This window comes from Melanotaenia boesemani, chromosome 5 (assembly GCF_017639745.1).
Source record: "Melanotaenia boesemani isolate fMelBoe1 chromosome 5, fMelBoe1.pri, whole genome shotgun sequence".
NCBI lineage: Eukaryota > Metazoa > Chordata > Actinopteri > Atheriniformes > Melanotaeniidae > Melanotaenia > Melanotaenia boesemani.
Window position 1 is genome coordinate 30,020,347 of NC_055686.1, and position 16,761 is coordinate 30,037,107.

Genomic DNA, 16,761 nt, shown 5'->3' on the forward strand with positions numbered 1-16,761 from the left:
CATCAACAACATCATCAGTGTCAGTGGCACATCTAGAAAATTTTGCATGGGGTGGCAAATGAGAGCCTGGAGGCCAGCCAGGGTGTTCAATCAGCATGACGTGCGTCATGTAAACACCTCAGTTTATTCAATCGTCCTTGATCAGAATCAGTTTTCATTCCAAAACAATGGGGGGGTTATAACCCTTTCCAAGATCCGATCAATAGGAAAAAATATTCATGTCTACATTCCTTCTGATGCTCTCTGTGGTGGGTTGTTTCTGCTCACGCTTGAACCTTCGGAGACATGATGAGTGCCAGAAAAAGGTCTGAAAAATGGCATCAGCAACGCAGAACTGAACTGTGGAGGACAGGACGCTTTAATGTCCATTTAAGCTCGATGCAGAAGACGGATACGCAGAAGGATGGACGGTTTTGTCCGTCTCCTGCGTCAGTTACGCGCATAATTTGGTCCGTTTTCACAAAACGTAGCTGTCCGTTGTTGGATGCAGAAGACGGAGTGATACCACCAGCAGAATAGCTGACATGTGACCAGTGAAAGAAACAAACCAGAGAAGAAAAAGAACAGGAAGAAAGACAGAAATAGCAGAAGAAGAATGTAGACGAGGACAACTGTAGAAACTATGGAAGAAAGGCTATGTGAGTGTTTACGGTGTGCTGGAGGTTGGAAAAATCTTCATAGCGGCAGCCGGTGTCTGAAACTAATGTTGGATCATGAGAGAGAACTCTGAACTCAGCACTGCCCACTAGTGGAGGAACTGACTTAAAAACCATGGCGACGTAAAAGACACATGGAAGGAGGAGGATGGCGAAGTGTCACAGTGTCACCTATTTCTATAGCTGCCACTTAGCATGTATTAAAGGTTCCAAGATATTAAATCACTTGCACAGAATCCCCTTAAGTCAAGGTGTTTCCTCCTTACTTTGAGCTTATAGTTCAAACTGTTGCTCCCAAGTGACCAACGTAAGACTATTAAGTACCTCTAAGTCCACCTTAACCTCCCAATGGTTGTGTTTGGAGTGACAAATACAGGGAATGAGCTCATCTCAGCGTTCCGTGAGCAGGAAAACTGATTAGATTTCCTGAATGATGACTTAATGGCTTACTGCACTACTTCTGCTGCTCCACAATTAATAATCGCTCGGTTAACAGCAAGAGATTTCACATCCTGGAGTCAACAGTGTGCTGCATCACACACGGAGTCTCTGTCGGCTGTAAACTCCTGCTGAACAAGGTGGTGAAGCTCAGCTTAAACAAGAGAAGTCGGAGAGAATGACTCAGTTTCACTTCCCATGTTAGGATTCATGGACATGAACCATGTGAAGAACATTTCATTTCCAGATATAATCAACATTAATTAAGCTAATCCTGAATTAATATATTAGGTTTTTGTTTGTTGTTTCTTTTCTTCTGTCATTTGTTTACGTTACCTGGATGTTGGATCACACTAACCTGTGTTATTAAACCTTTTTTTAAACAAGAAACAAAACCTGAGATTTAAAATCTCTTTTCCAAAAGTGTCCTGGCCAAAACGGTCAGCATCTCAAGTCAGCTGTGATGAACAATGTTATTTTGATAAGCTGTGGTCACCCTTCCTGAATAGCATCCATGTGGTGCAGCAGACTCACGCTCAGAGGCTGCTGCAATGTTGATTGGAGCCCCTTCGGTGCTTCTGAATCTCCCTAAGGCCCTTTCCTGGATCCCGTTTGTTTCACTGATATATATGATTTCTAAACTTTTAACTTTTAAGTATATATTCTTATTTTACTTAACTTTATTGTTATTATTATTATTTTATTCTATCTTTATTTTTATGAGACATTTATATTTGTACATTTATGTGATGTTTTTGTTTGTTGCTGCTGTCGTGTGTTTTCATTGTAGTAAAATATTCATAACAGAATACAAAGATGCATTGAAACCATAGACTGTATATAAAAGATGGACAGAGCTGAATTGAAGCTCAAATAGGCTCCCAGCTTTGCCATCTTGGCAGAGTCACGCATGTCGTCATTCTCGGAAAATCCAGAATGGGCAAAGAGGTGGAGCTAAGAGGGGGACTGTGAAGGTGGGGGGTGGATGATTGACGCCCATCAAACTACGAGCTGCCTGTAGCTATAAGCTAACCGAGCTAACCCGGAGCTAATGGTAGCTAACCAGCTAACAGAGGTAGACGGGCTAAAGCTAAGGTGCACTGTTAGCCGGCTAAAAACTGCGTTTATGCTACACTCTCTCTTCTTGCTGCGGATATTGAATACCTTTCAGTCAAAAGGACACGCCCCTAATTATGCCAAATTTCAAGATTAAATAACATCCAAACGGATGAGTTAGAAAAAAACTCACCCCCCTCACAGTTGTCATGAGGGTAAACCTGACCTATTAATCCTAAAATGGATTTTTGTACCAGGCTTTAAACACGTTTATTTTTGGTGTGAAGTTGGTCTTTTTAACATGGGAGTCTATGGGGACTTGCTCTGTTTTGGAGCCAGCCCCTAGTGGATGAGGGGTGAACTGTAATTTTTTGCTCTTCTTCATGGGCTTCACATTTTACCACCGGAGGTTGCCGCTTGATTGAAACTAAATCAAACATTCATATAGATATAAAAATGATCTATGTAGAACAACACGTTAAAATAACATAAGATTAAGACACCAAAACAGAAAACACCAGAGTTATGGTAGCATGTCCTGGACTCCAGTGGAACCACTGCTTTGAGACCGGACATGAGGTTAGTTGAAAGTTAAAAGGAGGAGGTACTGCACAGCCACTTAAATGGAACACGTCACAGTAAAGGAAAAAAAAAAAAGGAAAACACGGGACATCAAACTGTTAGCAGTGAGGTTTTAATCCATCTTTTGAGCATCAAGATCCTGAAGTTCTGGTTCTGTTCTGGGGACTGATCTGGAAATGACTGTCCAGAGAAGACTGCTGCACAAACTGCTAGACATGATGGACATTTCTTCACGTCTACAGCAGCGATTCTTAACCATGAGGCTGTTAACGCCGTCAAGCACTGAAGCCGCATCTAGAAAGCGAACATCTAACACTTGTAGGAAAACTGGTGGAATTATTCCCAAATAAAATAAAATTTAAAGAAAATGTGATACGGAAGTTAATTATAAAAAAAATTTAAATGAATAAACTATCGAATTTAGTTAATAATAATAATAATAATGGGTTAGATTTCTAAAGTGCTTTTCATTGAACCCATTATTCATTCGCTTCTTATTCATACTTTAAAGTTGACAATTTATCTAATTAGAAGCTTTTATTATTTTTAATGTATTTATTTTATCACTGCATCATTTTTTTTTTATAAAAATTTCTATTTTTTTCTCATCAGTTTTTTAGTCCCTCGTTCTTTTGTTGCAATACATTGTAATAATTAGGGGTGTTTGTGTTAATAATCGTGACCAGATTTTATTCCGTAATTCGTTAGCGTGTGGGTTATCATGTTGTCTGTTGGTTCCCACACATGATAAATAAATAACAAAGTTTTAGCTGTTAAACTGGACGTGGATTTGGTTTTGTTATTGAATGCAAATTAAACCAAAACATTTTACCTGTTCTACTCAACACAGTGAGGAAACAGCCAGGTGTGTTCAGTCAGAGGCTTCTTCAGGTAGCTGCAAAACAGGAAGGTCTTTCCTACTGACAGCCATCTACCTCCAGGACAAAATAAGCATTTTTTAATTTCTAAAATGATAAAAGATAAAACTAGTATTTTAATTTAATTTCATAAAAGACTGACTGGAGACAGAAACGACCAAACACAACTATGTTTCTGCCTCGCATACGTATATTTAAAACTTGGTTCAGTTCTTTGAATCCTGAAGATTCGTCTGATTTTTCTGGTTTATTCCAAGCTTTCATTTCTCCTTCATTTAACCAGAGACAAACCCCAAATCTCTTTTTCAAGAATGACCTGGCCGAGAAGGCAGCACAACCACCTGTTTATAATTAACCACATAACAGAAATAACCATCAAAGCAAGTGAAACGAAGGCAGCAGCATCAGGTAAATGAAATCAGCGCGGGTTGAAACAGTCACACTGACCATCAGTTTGTAAGGAGCAGCTAGGTCAGTATGTAGATCAATGGAACAAAGACAGTAAATTCTACTACTTTTCTGACATAAATAAATAACTTTGGAGAAGATAAATATGAATATTCCAGTACTGAAGTCTACGAGGGGACAAAGGAAACCATCCAACCTTTGTGTGAAAATTTTGAGATTACTGATAAACCCGAGCACCATGCTAGATGGTATCTAGAACACGGAAACGTGCATGTCATTTATAGAACATAGACATTTAAGGGGGCATCTAAAAGTCTCTTTTTGGCATTAAAGGAAAGACAAGACTTCACTCTAAAGAAAAAACTCTTTTAACTTTAGTTTCTTTTACCAGCTACTGGATGTGAGGTGTGACAGAGTGAGGGCCATCCAGCAGCATTCCTGAGTGTCTGCATGCAAAGTCAACCTCAAGCTCATGAGCTTTAATGACTAATAATTAAGAGAGAAGATCACTGTCGAAGTTCTCCAGCCATCACCATTTAAGACCAAAGAGTTCAAAATAAACTGATTTTCATCTAAACTAATGCTGTTTTTATTCAGCCGTGTTGTTTTACTTGTTCTTGAAGAAAAAATCCTGAATTTTATGTCATGAGAAAGGAGGTTCAGCGATGCTGAAAGGTGAAATCAGTGTTGAAGCTGTTTGATGAAACATAATTAAGTGGAAAATAATGAAAAGGAATCTCCTGATGGCAGATATTTTCTGTTCAGACATGTTTTTCAGCGTAATGGTTGAAAAGCCTGCTGACAGCTCACAGCTTCTCTGTGGTTGAAGACTCGGCAAGTAGTTTCTGTCCACCTGCAGCTGCTGCTGTCACTTTTATCTGGGTCATTCTCCTCTGCAGGACCACTCGGAGCTCTCCATCGGTGCCGCCGCCACCATGGCCCACGAGATCGGGCACAACTTCGGCATGAGCCACGACCACGAGGGCTGCTGTGTGGAGGCCAGCGCCGAGCAGGGGGGCTGCATGATGGCTGCTGCCACAGGGTGAGCCCACCATCATTCACACAGAGAGGACCACTACCCTTTCATCTGGAACCCTGAAAGATAATGGAGACTTTTTCATTAAAACCATCAGTGATTTTTTATTTATTGCTTGTTTTATTTCTTCGTATATTTATTAAAACACAGTGATAGAAAATAAAGTCTGGAAACCCTCCGTTATGGTGTCACATAAACACAATAAAAAGCTCCATTTCACCTCAAAGCAAGACATCAAAGAGTTTAGTATCCACTTATCATCCTCTTCATCGGGACCGGGTCGTCCTCTTTAACCCTGGTGTGATAGATGGAAGCAGGTGGTGGAAACCTTCTTCAGAGGTTTTGTTCCATATTGACATAACAGCATCACACAGTTGCTGCAGGTTTGTCGGCTTGTTCCTCCGTCACTGATCAATAAATCCGATTTCACTTCTATCAATTCTGACAAAGGCTGAAATTGCAACGTGTCTGATAATTAAGTTTTATCAACCTTTGTTTACAGAATTACACATATTTATATAAAGTTCAAGCTAAAACAAAAGTAAAGCCTCATGCCGGGGGGGTGCAGTCTGCTGCAGACGGGGCCGTTATTAACCAGTCTTCATCCGTCCAGAATAGTGAGGAGCAATGGTTTCCAATGCCCCGGCTTGAATCTACTACAAACAGAACTCTCTGAACAAATCAAGGCTAAAAGAAAAGAACCAAACAAAGTCTGACCAGGACGCGTGATAAGAATGGCTATTCAACGATAGACCGTATAATATGGGTAAGAGGGAGGCTACTGACAGGGCTTCCTCTTTCAAAGTTAGTTTTATTTAGGTGACTAAAAACAAAAACATGTTTATTATTATGTATTTTAATATATCAATTATTTAATTAATATTAATATATGATATGATATTATTAATATAATATCATTTTTCTATTATTATTTATTGTAATTATTTAATCCTTCTGTCTGGAGCAGGCATCCATTCCCGCGAGTCTTCAGCCGCTGCAGCAAACGTGACCTGGACAGTTACTTCCAGAAGGGAGGAGGCATGTGTCTCTACAACATGCCCAACATGAAGGACCTGGTGGGGGGCAAGAAGTGTGGCAACGGCTTTGTGGAGGACGGAGAAGAGTGCGATTGTGGAGAACCAGATGTGAGCAGTTTTCCTCGTTTATTCAACCAGTGGCTGAACTTTTGCCTCATGCTCATGATATAACCCTGCAGGTGTAAAAAGAAGTAAAATATACAGAGATGGCCTCTCTTCTGGTTTTAAGGGATTTTTGTCTGAGAATGAGGTAACGCTGCATGACGCAGTACAATGCATCTGCTATTAATCTCACTATTTGGCAGGAATGTGAACCACTGTGAAACTCTAAAATGTCCAGTAATCTATGACCATCCTGTATTAATAGTTTTAGCCTTAAACAGGTGAACTATTGCCACATCTAACCTGCCTACATGCTGCTTCAGCTCTGAGGTTACAGTCAGGTGTGCGGCTGCTATCATGTAGCTTTAGTTTCTCCATCACTGCCACTAAACGGCATATTCATAGCCTGATGTTGGATTAAAACCTGTAAAACCTGCGACTCGAACTACGATGCACACATACAGTAACACCGGACTGATCTTTGGAGGTGGTTTATTATCAGCTGAACTGATAACTTTCATCGTGTTGCACTGAGTCATATTTTCTCTCTGAAATGCTCACAGCCAAACCCAACACGGTTATTAAATAACTATATTTAAAGAAAATAAATACTATTCCCATCTGTGATGTATAGAGAACCTCTGCCCTATCCCCACCAGAACCAGAGACTTAGAGAAGCTGAAGAAACTGATCCAGAAGTTCTGGTTCTGTTCTGGGGACTGATCTGGATCCTGGTGCTGATTGTCCAGAGAAGCTGCTGGACATGATGGACGATTCCTCACATCCTCTACACCAGTGGTTCCCAACCTTTTTTTCTCCGTGACGCCCTTCATGCATATACTAAAATGCCATGGACCCCCTGCTCCACCCTGCTGAAACCATGCTGGTTTTCTTGGGCTTTTGAATTTGAGATTCTCACCATAAATAATGTATTCTGGTTGAGTCCTGTCCTTTGATAAAGCCAAAGTTAAATGAACAACATACAGCCTTATTGTTTCCCCTTAAAATAGGGACAATGGGGGACATTAATCATAATGGCTCTAATGTTCAAAGCCTCAGGGACCCCCTGTGCCCTTTCGGGGACCCCAGGTTAGGAACCACTGCTCTACACAACACAGTGTGTTCAGTCAGAGGCTCCTTCAGGTCTACTGGAACACAGAAAGGTTCAGGATCGTTGCTGCTGTCAGCCTCCAGAGCAGGACGCTAACTGTCCATCCGGAGTTTATAAGCACAGCTGCTTCAGTAAATTACTCACAAGGAAAATAAACAATGAGAAAAAGTCATTAAGTATAATCATGTTATTCAGTCCTTTATATTAATACTAACCAGAAAGTAAATAATCCAGAAGTTTTTAATTAATGAAACATTGTAGAAGCTCCTCATCACTGAGCTGAAACATCTTATAGCAACACCTGCACCAGTCAGAGACGGTAGAGCTTAGCGGCGAGTCCACGGCTGCAACTCACAATTCAGTTTCATCAGATGTCGGCTGGAACAGACACACACATCCAGACGTGCCTTGGTTGCTGCTCGCATGTCATACAGTGTACACAAAGGCACCATCTCCTGTTGCCATGGCGCCCTGAGGAGAGCCACGCTTACACTCAAAACAAAGCTTGAAGTTAACTCAAGCCAGGAGGAAGAAAAGCCAATTATAGCAGCAGGAATGAAGAAGGATTACGGATTTTGTAGTACAACGTTCAACATGAAAACAATCTGAGCCTGTGTAGCTTAACTTTAAAACAGTTTTCTCGTCTGTTTTCCACAGTCGCAACACAGCATTGTAGGAAATCTCTCTTTACGTTGGAGTTTTGATGGTTGTGTTGTGCAGCTCGGCTCATTTGCAATGCTAAGAACAGGTGGCTTGTCAGCAGCGCCATCCTCCTGTCAGCTCAGCTCTGAGAGCGAATCATAACAAACGCTCTTCGTCAGCCGCTGTCAGCTACCAATTTACTTCCTCTCCCTCAGTTTGCAGGGCTTTGCTCCAACCAGAGAAGATTTACTTAACCTCTGGCTTTATTGAGCACAAACACTTCAGTCTGATATCAGGAAACTTCCAGCAATCTTTCAGGTTTCTCGCCACAGTTAGAAGGCAGAGTGCATTGGTGATCGGGCTGCAGCAGATGGAGACTACAGAAAGGAGACTGAAGCACAAAAAGCTGCAGTAAGATGCACAAATAATGGAAAAATTTGGCTATTATTTCTCTATAACATAAATTGTGTAGTCAGTGTGTAGAAGGAGGTGGTATGTAGTGATGGAAGTTGCAAATAGAAGGTGTAAATCATATGTTTCATCACTGTATGATATTATATCCACTCAGTGTTTCAGGATATTACAATGCTGCCATAATACAGTTTTAATTTAATTAGATTCAGGATTCAGTGATCACTATGAGACAATATCAGTATTGTTCTTTATCTTTTCATTTGGTTTTGGCTGAATCCGAAATTCTGGACCTGAGGGGAACAAGGGAGGAGGGAGAGAAGGACAAAGAGACATGTTTTAGGGTTTTATCTAACGGAAGCTCGGTCATGAACAGAGTACCTGAAATACACAATGAAAGGCGACTAAAACTTTGAAAACCACTGAGTAAATGGAACAAATCTGATTACGTACCTCATCAGTTGCCTTTGTAATAATTATTTTATTTTACTTGTAAAGAGACTTTGTGGACCACCTGTATTGTTAGACCCCTTCTGGGCCTCACCAACCACCACATCACTTCTAACTGCAAGCATCGTGCTCCAAGGGCTCTACAGACATGGTTTGTGGAGTGACTGCAGGCTGGATGCAGAATTCCCATCAACCTTTGATCTGGGTACATGCTCTGCTCCACATGTGCAAACCAACAGGATTTCTGCACATTTACACAAACCACCTGAAGCTCAGCTGCAGAGGTTCCCATGCAGTCAGTCTGCAGTTCAGAATGCCAAAGTCTGCTTCTCCTGCTCCTTATCCAGATCCAGCCACATGCTTTCAGATGTCTGGGCTCCACGTGGACCCACCGGACCCTCCCAGACCAGTTTATGGAGGGGACCGCATGCATAGGGTTTATTTATTCATCCATCCATTTCCCTACCAGCTTGAGACAAAGGGTTCTCCTGGATAGGTCCATCACAGGACAACTCAGGGACATCACAGGACAACGCAGGTCCATCACAGGACAATGCAAGGACACCACAGGACAATGTAGGGACATCACAGGACAATGCATGGACACTACAGGACAATGTAAGGACATCACAGGACAATGCATGGACACCACAGGACAATGTAGGGACATCACAGGACAATGCAAGGACACCACAGGACAATGCAGGGACATCATAGTACAACACAGGGACATCACAGGACAATGTAGGGACACCACAGGACAATGCAGGGACATTACAGGACAATGCAGGGACACCACAGGACAACGCAGGTCCATCACAGGACAATGCAAGGACACCACAGGACAATGTAGGGACATCACAGGACAATGCATGGACACTACAGGACAATGTAAGGACATCACAGGACAATGCATGGACACCACAGGACAATGTAGGGACATCACAGGACAATGCAAGGACACCACAGGACAATGCAGGGACATCATAGTACAACACAGGGACATCACAGGACAATGTAGGGACACCACAGGACAATGCAGGGACATTACAGGACAATGCAGGGACACCACAGGACAATGCAGGGACATCACAGGACAATGCAGGTACATACAAACTGTGGGAGGAAGCTTTGCAGCCGGTCTTTCATTTAGGTTTTAAAAATGCTGTAACTCCAGTGATGAGGAGAGCCTGACTGTCGCTCTGTCGCTGACATGAAATACTGCATACTCTGCACAGCTGAGGAGATTCCCTCAAAACAACCCTGATATTTATCAATATTTAATGATTTTTTTATTTAAAGGCCAAATCTTTATTGACTGTTTATGACCTGATTTTAAAATGCCAAAAGAAAAAGAAATTTCATCATTCAAACGTGGATCTTGAGTTGAGCTGGAAGGGACGGGGTTTTTACTTGTGGATGCTCAGAGTTGGAGCTGGAGGTGTTAATATCTAACACATATGTGCATTTATGACCATGTACAGGAATGCTCCAACGACTGCTGCAACGCCAATAACTGCACGTTGAAGGTGGGGGCTCAGTGTGCTCATGGAGTGTGCTGCGAGGGCTGCAAGGTAAGAAACACACACACAGCCAGACCTCCGTATCAGTCATCCTGTCAGGGCGTTGTCATGCTGCTCCCACACCTCAGCTTCACATCACACCAACATAACCTGATGCTCAGGTCTGTAATATAGAGGAGTGAGAAACCATGTACATCTGAGCTTGAAGCTGACAGCAGAGACAAAGCTCTGAGGATGGCAATAACATGAGTGCTGTCTGCAGAAGAAAAGTCATTTCCCCTCTCTGTCTGTCTGTGGGAGTTCTGTCTTTTAATACAAACCTGCCTGTTTCCTTTACAGGCTTTATCCGGTTTGACACGGGTAATATTCTTTAACACAGTTCTATAACAAACAGCATTTTCTACTTTCCTTTATACAACACCAATTACAAAACAGCTGAGAGGCTGTGTAAAATGTAAATAAAACAGAACGCAATGATTTCCAAATCTCATCAGGTCATATTTTATTCCCAATAGAAGATAAACATCATATCAGATGATGAAACTCAGACATTTCACCATGTGATGGAAAATAAGAGCTGATAGTGAATCTGATGCAGCAACACGTCTGGAAAAAGTAGTTCCTGGGTGATGTTCAGCATGGTGTAAAAAGTAGTTCCAGGGTGATGTTCAGCATGGTGTAAAAAGTAGTTCCAGGGTGATGTTCAGCATGATGTAAAAAGTAGTTCCAGGGTGATGTTCGGCATGGTGTAAACAGTAGTTCCAGGGTGATGTTCAGCATGGTGTAAAAAGTAGTTCCAGGGTGATGTTCAGCATGGTGTAAAAAGTAGTTCCAGGGTGATGTTCGGCATGGTGTAAAAAGTAGTTCCAGGGTGATGTTCGGCATGGTGTAAAAAGTAGTTCCTGGGTGATGTTCGGCATGGTGTAAAAAGTAGTTCCAGCATGGTGTGGTGGATGCAGGATGTGGTTCAGCATTGTCTTGCTGAAATCTGCAAGGCCTTCCCTGAAAGAGACGTTGTCTGGATGGGAGCAGATGTTGCTGTAAAACCTCCATGTACTTTTCAGCATTGATGGAGCTTCACAGATGTGGAAGCTGCCCACACCATAGGCACTAATGCAGCCCCATCCCATCAGAGATGCAGCTTTTCACCTGTTCACTGATAACAAGCTGGATGCTCCCTCTCCTCTTGAGTCTGCAGGACACGCCGTCCATGCTTTCCAGAAACTACTTCACATTTTCATCCAGGTTTCCACTTTGCCTCAGATCATTTTAAATGAGCTTTGGTCCAGAGAAGACGGTGCTGGTTCTGGATCCTGTTCACATCTGGCTTCTTCTTTGCATGATGGAGCTTTAACCTGCATTTGTGGGTTTCAGGGTGAACTGTGTTCACAGACAGTGGTTTCTGGAAGTCTTCCTGAAGCCATGCAGTGGTTTCCAGTAGAGAATCATGTCTGCTTTTAATGCAGGAGATCACTAGCATCACCAGCAATGCTCCTTTGACACCCAGTCATGTTACTGACCTGTTGCCAGTTAACCTGATTAGTTGTCCAAAGCTCCTCCAGGTGTTTCTGATTTGTACCAGTTACTTTTCCAGCCTTTTGTTGCTCCTGTTCCAACTTTTTCCAGACGTGTTGCTGCATCAGATTCACTATCAACTCATGTTTTCCATCGCAGTGTCAAATGTCTCAGTTTCATCCTCTGACATGTTTTTATCTTCTACTGGGGATAAAATATGAGATGATAAGATTTGGAAATGATTGAATTCTGGTTTTTATTTACATTTTACACAGTACCCCAGCTGTTTTGGATCTGGGGCTGTAGATTACATATTTTGTTGAACTGCTTGTAAGAATTCTTTCTATAAAATGTGTGATGTGAAAGAAGCAGGTTAGGCAGAAAAAAAGATTTTTTTCTGCACCTCTATGATATTTAGCCTCTTTTATCTTTGGCTTTTTCTTTGAGCCCACACACTCAGACAGGAGTTGTTGCAGAACAGACCAGAACAGAAAACTACCTCCACAGCACCAAACAGCAGAGACACAGCTGGAGACCAGTTGGTGAATTTATAGAGAAACACTGAGCTGCTGAGCTCAGGAAAAGCTGAATGAAGGGTATGGCAGAGTGAATACTGTTCCAGATATCTGGATTAATGTGTCTGGACACAAATGTGTTCATTAAATTCCTTTTAATCCCAGTTGGAAATGCTGAGGCAAATGCAGTCATTGTGTTGGGCTTGTTTAGGAAGACTATTTCTGCTTCATGTTAGCTTGTTACGGAAGCTGAGAGCGGCCATGCTTGACTGGTATTCTTTTTTTAATCGTTATCTCGCGATAACAAGGAACGTTTTCTCATGATTATCTCAAGACAAGGTTTTCTTTCTCCAGATGAGGAGATGATTAAGGTGGGCTCAAAAGTTCCTGGTTACTGGTACGCCTGATTTCATGGATCAGCATAGACCCCATGACGTCTGGGGGCGGGGCTACAGTCATGCTGTATGTCATCCTAGTTCTTTTGGTTTTTCCTTTCAGAGTTCTCCAATATATTACACTACACACTTTAGCCTGATTTGAATTTCTAGATTCTCTCCGAGTGTGAACATGACTGGATGTTTGTCTCTGTACTGGTTCTGTGATGGACCAGGAACACCTCCAGCCTCCTCGTTACCCTGTATTAGTAGAACCCGCTATGTTTTTTTCAGGATAACAAGATCATTTTTAATGAGAAAATGTTGTGGCCGCTCTCGGCTTCCGTAGCTTGTTATATTTGGTATGATAAACCTTTTTATCAGAGTGTTGACCAACGGTTTTGGGAAGGTTTTAAAAAACCAAAAATGAGTGCAACATAGTTCTGGATGGTACGACCCACAGTTACGCCAGTTTCATGGCATTTAACTGTATCGTTTTCCATCTATGGCTGGATGTTAACTACATTTTCCACAGTGACAGCTACCGCTGTAGATCAGCTAAGAATAAACATTTCGATTGTTCCGAGAATTAAAATGTCCACGGTGTCTTGATCTTCCCCCTGAATCCATCTTTCTGCACAGAGCTGATCAGAACCAGGTCTGTGGTTGCATGGACTGTGATGGTGCTGGTTATCTCCATCCACCTCTACCCCTAGCAAACACGTCTGACTCAAGTGTGGCTTTATTGATGTATCCATATACTGATGTGTCGTTACACTCCTACAATTCACAATCACATAATTTAACCCTTTAACGTGGTTTTATTGTCAGTCTGTGGAGAGAAAAACTCAATTTGCTCCTTAGAGACTTTTGTAAAAATAATTTCTACCTTAAACTCCATCAGAAGCACCAGTGTATTACCTTACAGACGCACCGTGTTCAGTTAACAGGTGCTACCTGTTAAAGGAGCTGATGTTTGGAGCAGCATCCCAGCTGATATTAGAGACACATTCAGAATATTCAGAACAAAACTCAAATGTTGGCTAAAGAGGAATCAGACGTAACCACCAACGACTTCTTTCACTTATGTCTCAAGTGTTGGATGATTTTTGTCTCTGATTCTCTGTCATTATTGTTTTTTTTTATTTCTGTGATTTGACAAGGAGTACAGATGGAAAGTAGCTACTGGCTAATATTAATATGTACCGTCCCTTTAAAAAACAAACCAAAAACCCCTGTTACTCTATTATCGTAGAGCTGTAGGAAACATTTCCATTCGAGCCTTCTATAAGGCTCCACTCTGCATCTTGTCGGATTTTGTCCATCAGACAACATCTTCTACTGTCTGTTCTAGCTGAAGCAGGCGGGCACCATGTGCAGGGGTCCAGCCGGGGCCTGCGACCTCCCCGAGTACTGCACCGGAGCTTCGCCCTACTGCCCCGCCAACGTCTACCTGCTGGACGGCTCCTCCTGCCAGTACGACCGGGCCTACTGCTACAACGGCATGTGCCTCACCCACGAGCAGCAGTGCCTGCAGCTCTGGGGCAACGGTAATTAAAACGGCCATCACAACACGGACACTCCGAACACTCCCCACCTCTCACTGTACAGGAGATTTGTGTAGACAAGAAGGTCAGAGTTTAATTTAGGGAGTCGTTTTGAACAGATTTCCTAGCAGTTACAGAGCTGTTAGTCACAGCTGATTAACATAATAATGTGAGCTCAGACGAGTCAAAATACGGATCAAATAAATCATTTACAGCAGCTCAGCGGATACAGCATCTGTGTGGATCTTCTTATTTCACTAGAGATATATCAATGAAATGACTAATTGAAGACGTTCATGAACTCAGCTGCTGTATGTTGTTATGTTGTAGGATATGTTTTTCTGGTAATCTTTCTCACGCTTCCTTCAGACATTCCCCTGAAAGACACTACAACAGCAGGGCTCATGCAGTATTTCTCATTTTTATGAGACTGGACTGATGCTTGAAGTCCTTATATTCTAATCTTTGTCCCCAGTATTTGATTTCAGAAAAACAGCCACAGAGTTTGTGTAAAACATGGATGGAAGCAGCTGAAAACACCACTTAAAGCCTGCTGAACAGTTAGCTTTGTACTGTACATGTGGGAGTTTGTTTTACCTGAAGACCATCATTAGAAAAAGAGATGCTGCACTGCACAAAACTGCATGACCTGCTAGAGTTGCAGTTTACTCATAGCAACATGTTTTGCCATAAAAATGCACAACAAGCATTCAGCATTTTATTAGACTAAATGGCAGCAGATGGAGGAAGTTCCATATACTGTTATCCTATGTGGTCGGCCAGCGGGGACTTTAGCTACAGCTCAAATGTGCAGCTTCAGATCCAAAACAGCTGGTACGCCGTGTAAAATGTAAATAAAAACAGAATGTAATGATTTATAAATCTCATCATCTCATCTTTTCTTCCCAGTGGAAGATAAACAACACATCAGAGGATGAAACTGAGACATTTTACCATGTGATGGAAAATATGAGCTGATAGTGAATCTGATGGCAGCAACACGTCCATCTGCTTTGTCCTCTTTGCTCTCTTCTACGTCCTGTCTCCTCACCCGTCTCTCCATCCACAGCATCAGACATTTAAAGTGAATTTTCTCCACTTTAATTTCTTTTTATGTCCGATTTCATTTTATGTCTGAGCCACTGAAACGTTTTTCATCAAATACACCAATAAGAGAAAAGTGGTTTATTCACTAATACACATCTACTGTAGTGAGTCTGTAATTCTGATGTTTTCTGTGATATTAAGTGGACTCTATAGGTGTCTCTGGAATAACTAAACACATCTCTCTGTGGTCAGTAGCTATACTGGGTGGACTGGGACCAGTCAGGTTAGTTTTTTTAACATCTCAGCTTCTTTTTATCACTACAATTTAGGGCTGGGCAATATGGCCTAAAAATAAAATCTCAGACTTTTTATAACTAAATCCAATTTTTTCTTTTCTTTTACAAAACATAAATAAACTTATTAAAAACATTTATTTGTTTATATAAATCAATGCCAGCAAAAATAAAGCATATAATGTCATAACTTTTCCACCATATAAACAACTTCAAATCTTAAATAGAAATATGCAACACAATGCATCCGTGATCTCTTTCCATCTGGATCCTAATCATACAGGATCCACTGCAGAAATAATTCCCCTGATGAAGGTTGTCTCTTAACTAGGGCTTGTGGGTTAAGTTGACTTCTGCATCTCATTAAAGCAGCATTTCTCACTGCAGTTATACACACAGCTAAATCCCAGGCATGAGTGGAGGGTCACTTTATTGAAAATCTGTCAGACAAACACTGTTCTGGTGTGGAGGGAGGGCTAAGTCTGCTGCTAACTAACTATGGAAAAAAATCCCGATTTTCATAAAAATAAAACTCTAGAAATGGAAAATTTGATTTACCGATTTTATCGATTAATCGCCCAGCCCTACTACAATTACAATTATTCAATTTAATCCTCAGTTAAAATTCGATTTATTGATGTTATTCTCCATCTTATTAAATATTTTCAGTCAATTTTTCTTTCATAAGCTTTTATTCCTAACGCTGAATATTTTAATGACACTGGTGTAAGTAATGATCTACGCTGCAGGTAATCTTACCTGACTGAATCTAGGCCTGTGGAACTGAGACAATCTCAGGGCCGTATTACTTCAAGCTGAATGCATGCAGATATTTATTGTAGTATTTACTTATCATAACCATATTTATTAACGCACATTTGAACAGAAAGCCTTAGTTTTAAGTTTGAAGGTAACTCTGTGTGCATGAGAGAAGGCCAACAAAAAAAAACATAAACCAAGCAGCAGATGGTCGTAAAACCACTGACAGTGTTACACATATCCACCAGCCCCACATTTTCTATGCCTTGTTTGGCATTTGCCTATGACAGGCGGAAGAAGAAGTAGTTCCTACCTATCCTGAAACTTTAGTTTTATAAATGTTGGTATAGGGGAATAAGCATTGATTCACACATCAATACT

At 41.4% G+C, this 16,761-nt stretch overlaps 1 protein-coding gene across 2 annotated transcripts in view; it reads left to right on the forward strand.

Moving 5' to 3' along the window:
* The window catches only part of adam19a (ADAM metallopeptidase domain 19a), a 183,485-nt gene that overhangs the window by 137,307 nt on the left and 29,417 nt on the right, over positions 1-16,761 (forward strand). For both annotated transcript variants that reach the window (XM_041986524.1, XM_041986525.1), the window contains exons 11-14: positions 4,918-5,060; positions 6,022-6,199; positions 10,292-10,381; positions 14,089-14,284. In XM_041986524.1, coding sequence (XP_041842458.1) covers positions 4,918-5,060; positions 6,022-6,199; positions 10,292-10,381; positions 14,089-14,284 — 607 coding nt within the window. The remainder of the gene's footprint in view (positions 1-4,917; positions 5,061-6,021; positions 6,200-10,291; positions 10,382-14,088; positions 14,285-16,761) is intronic.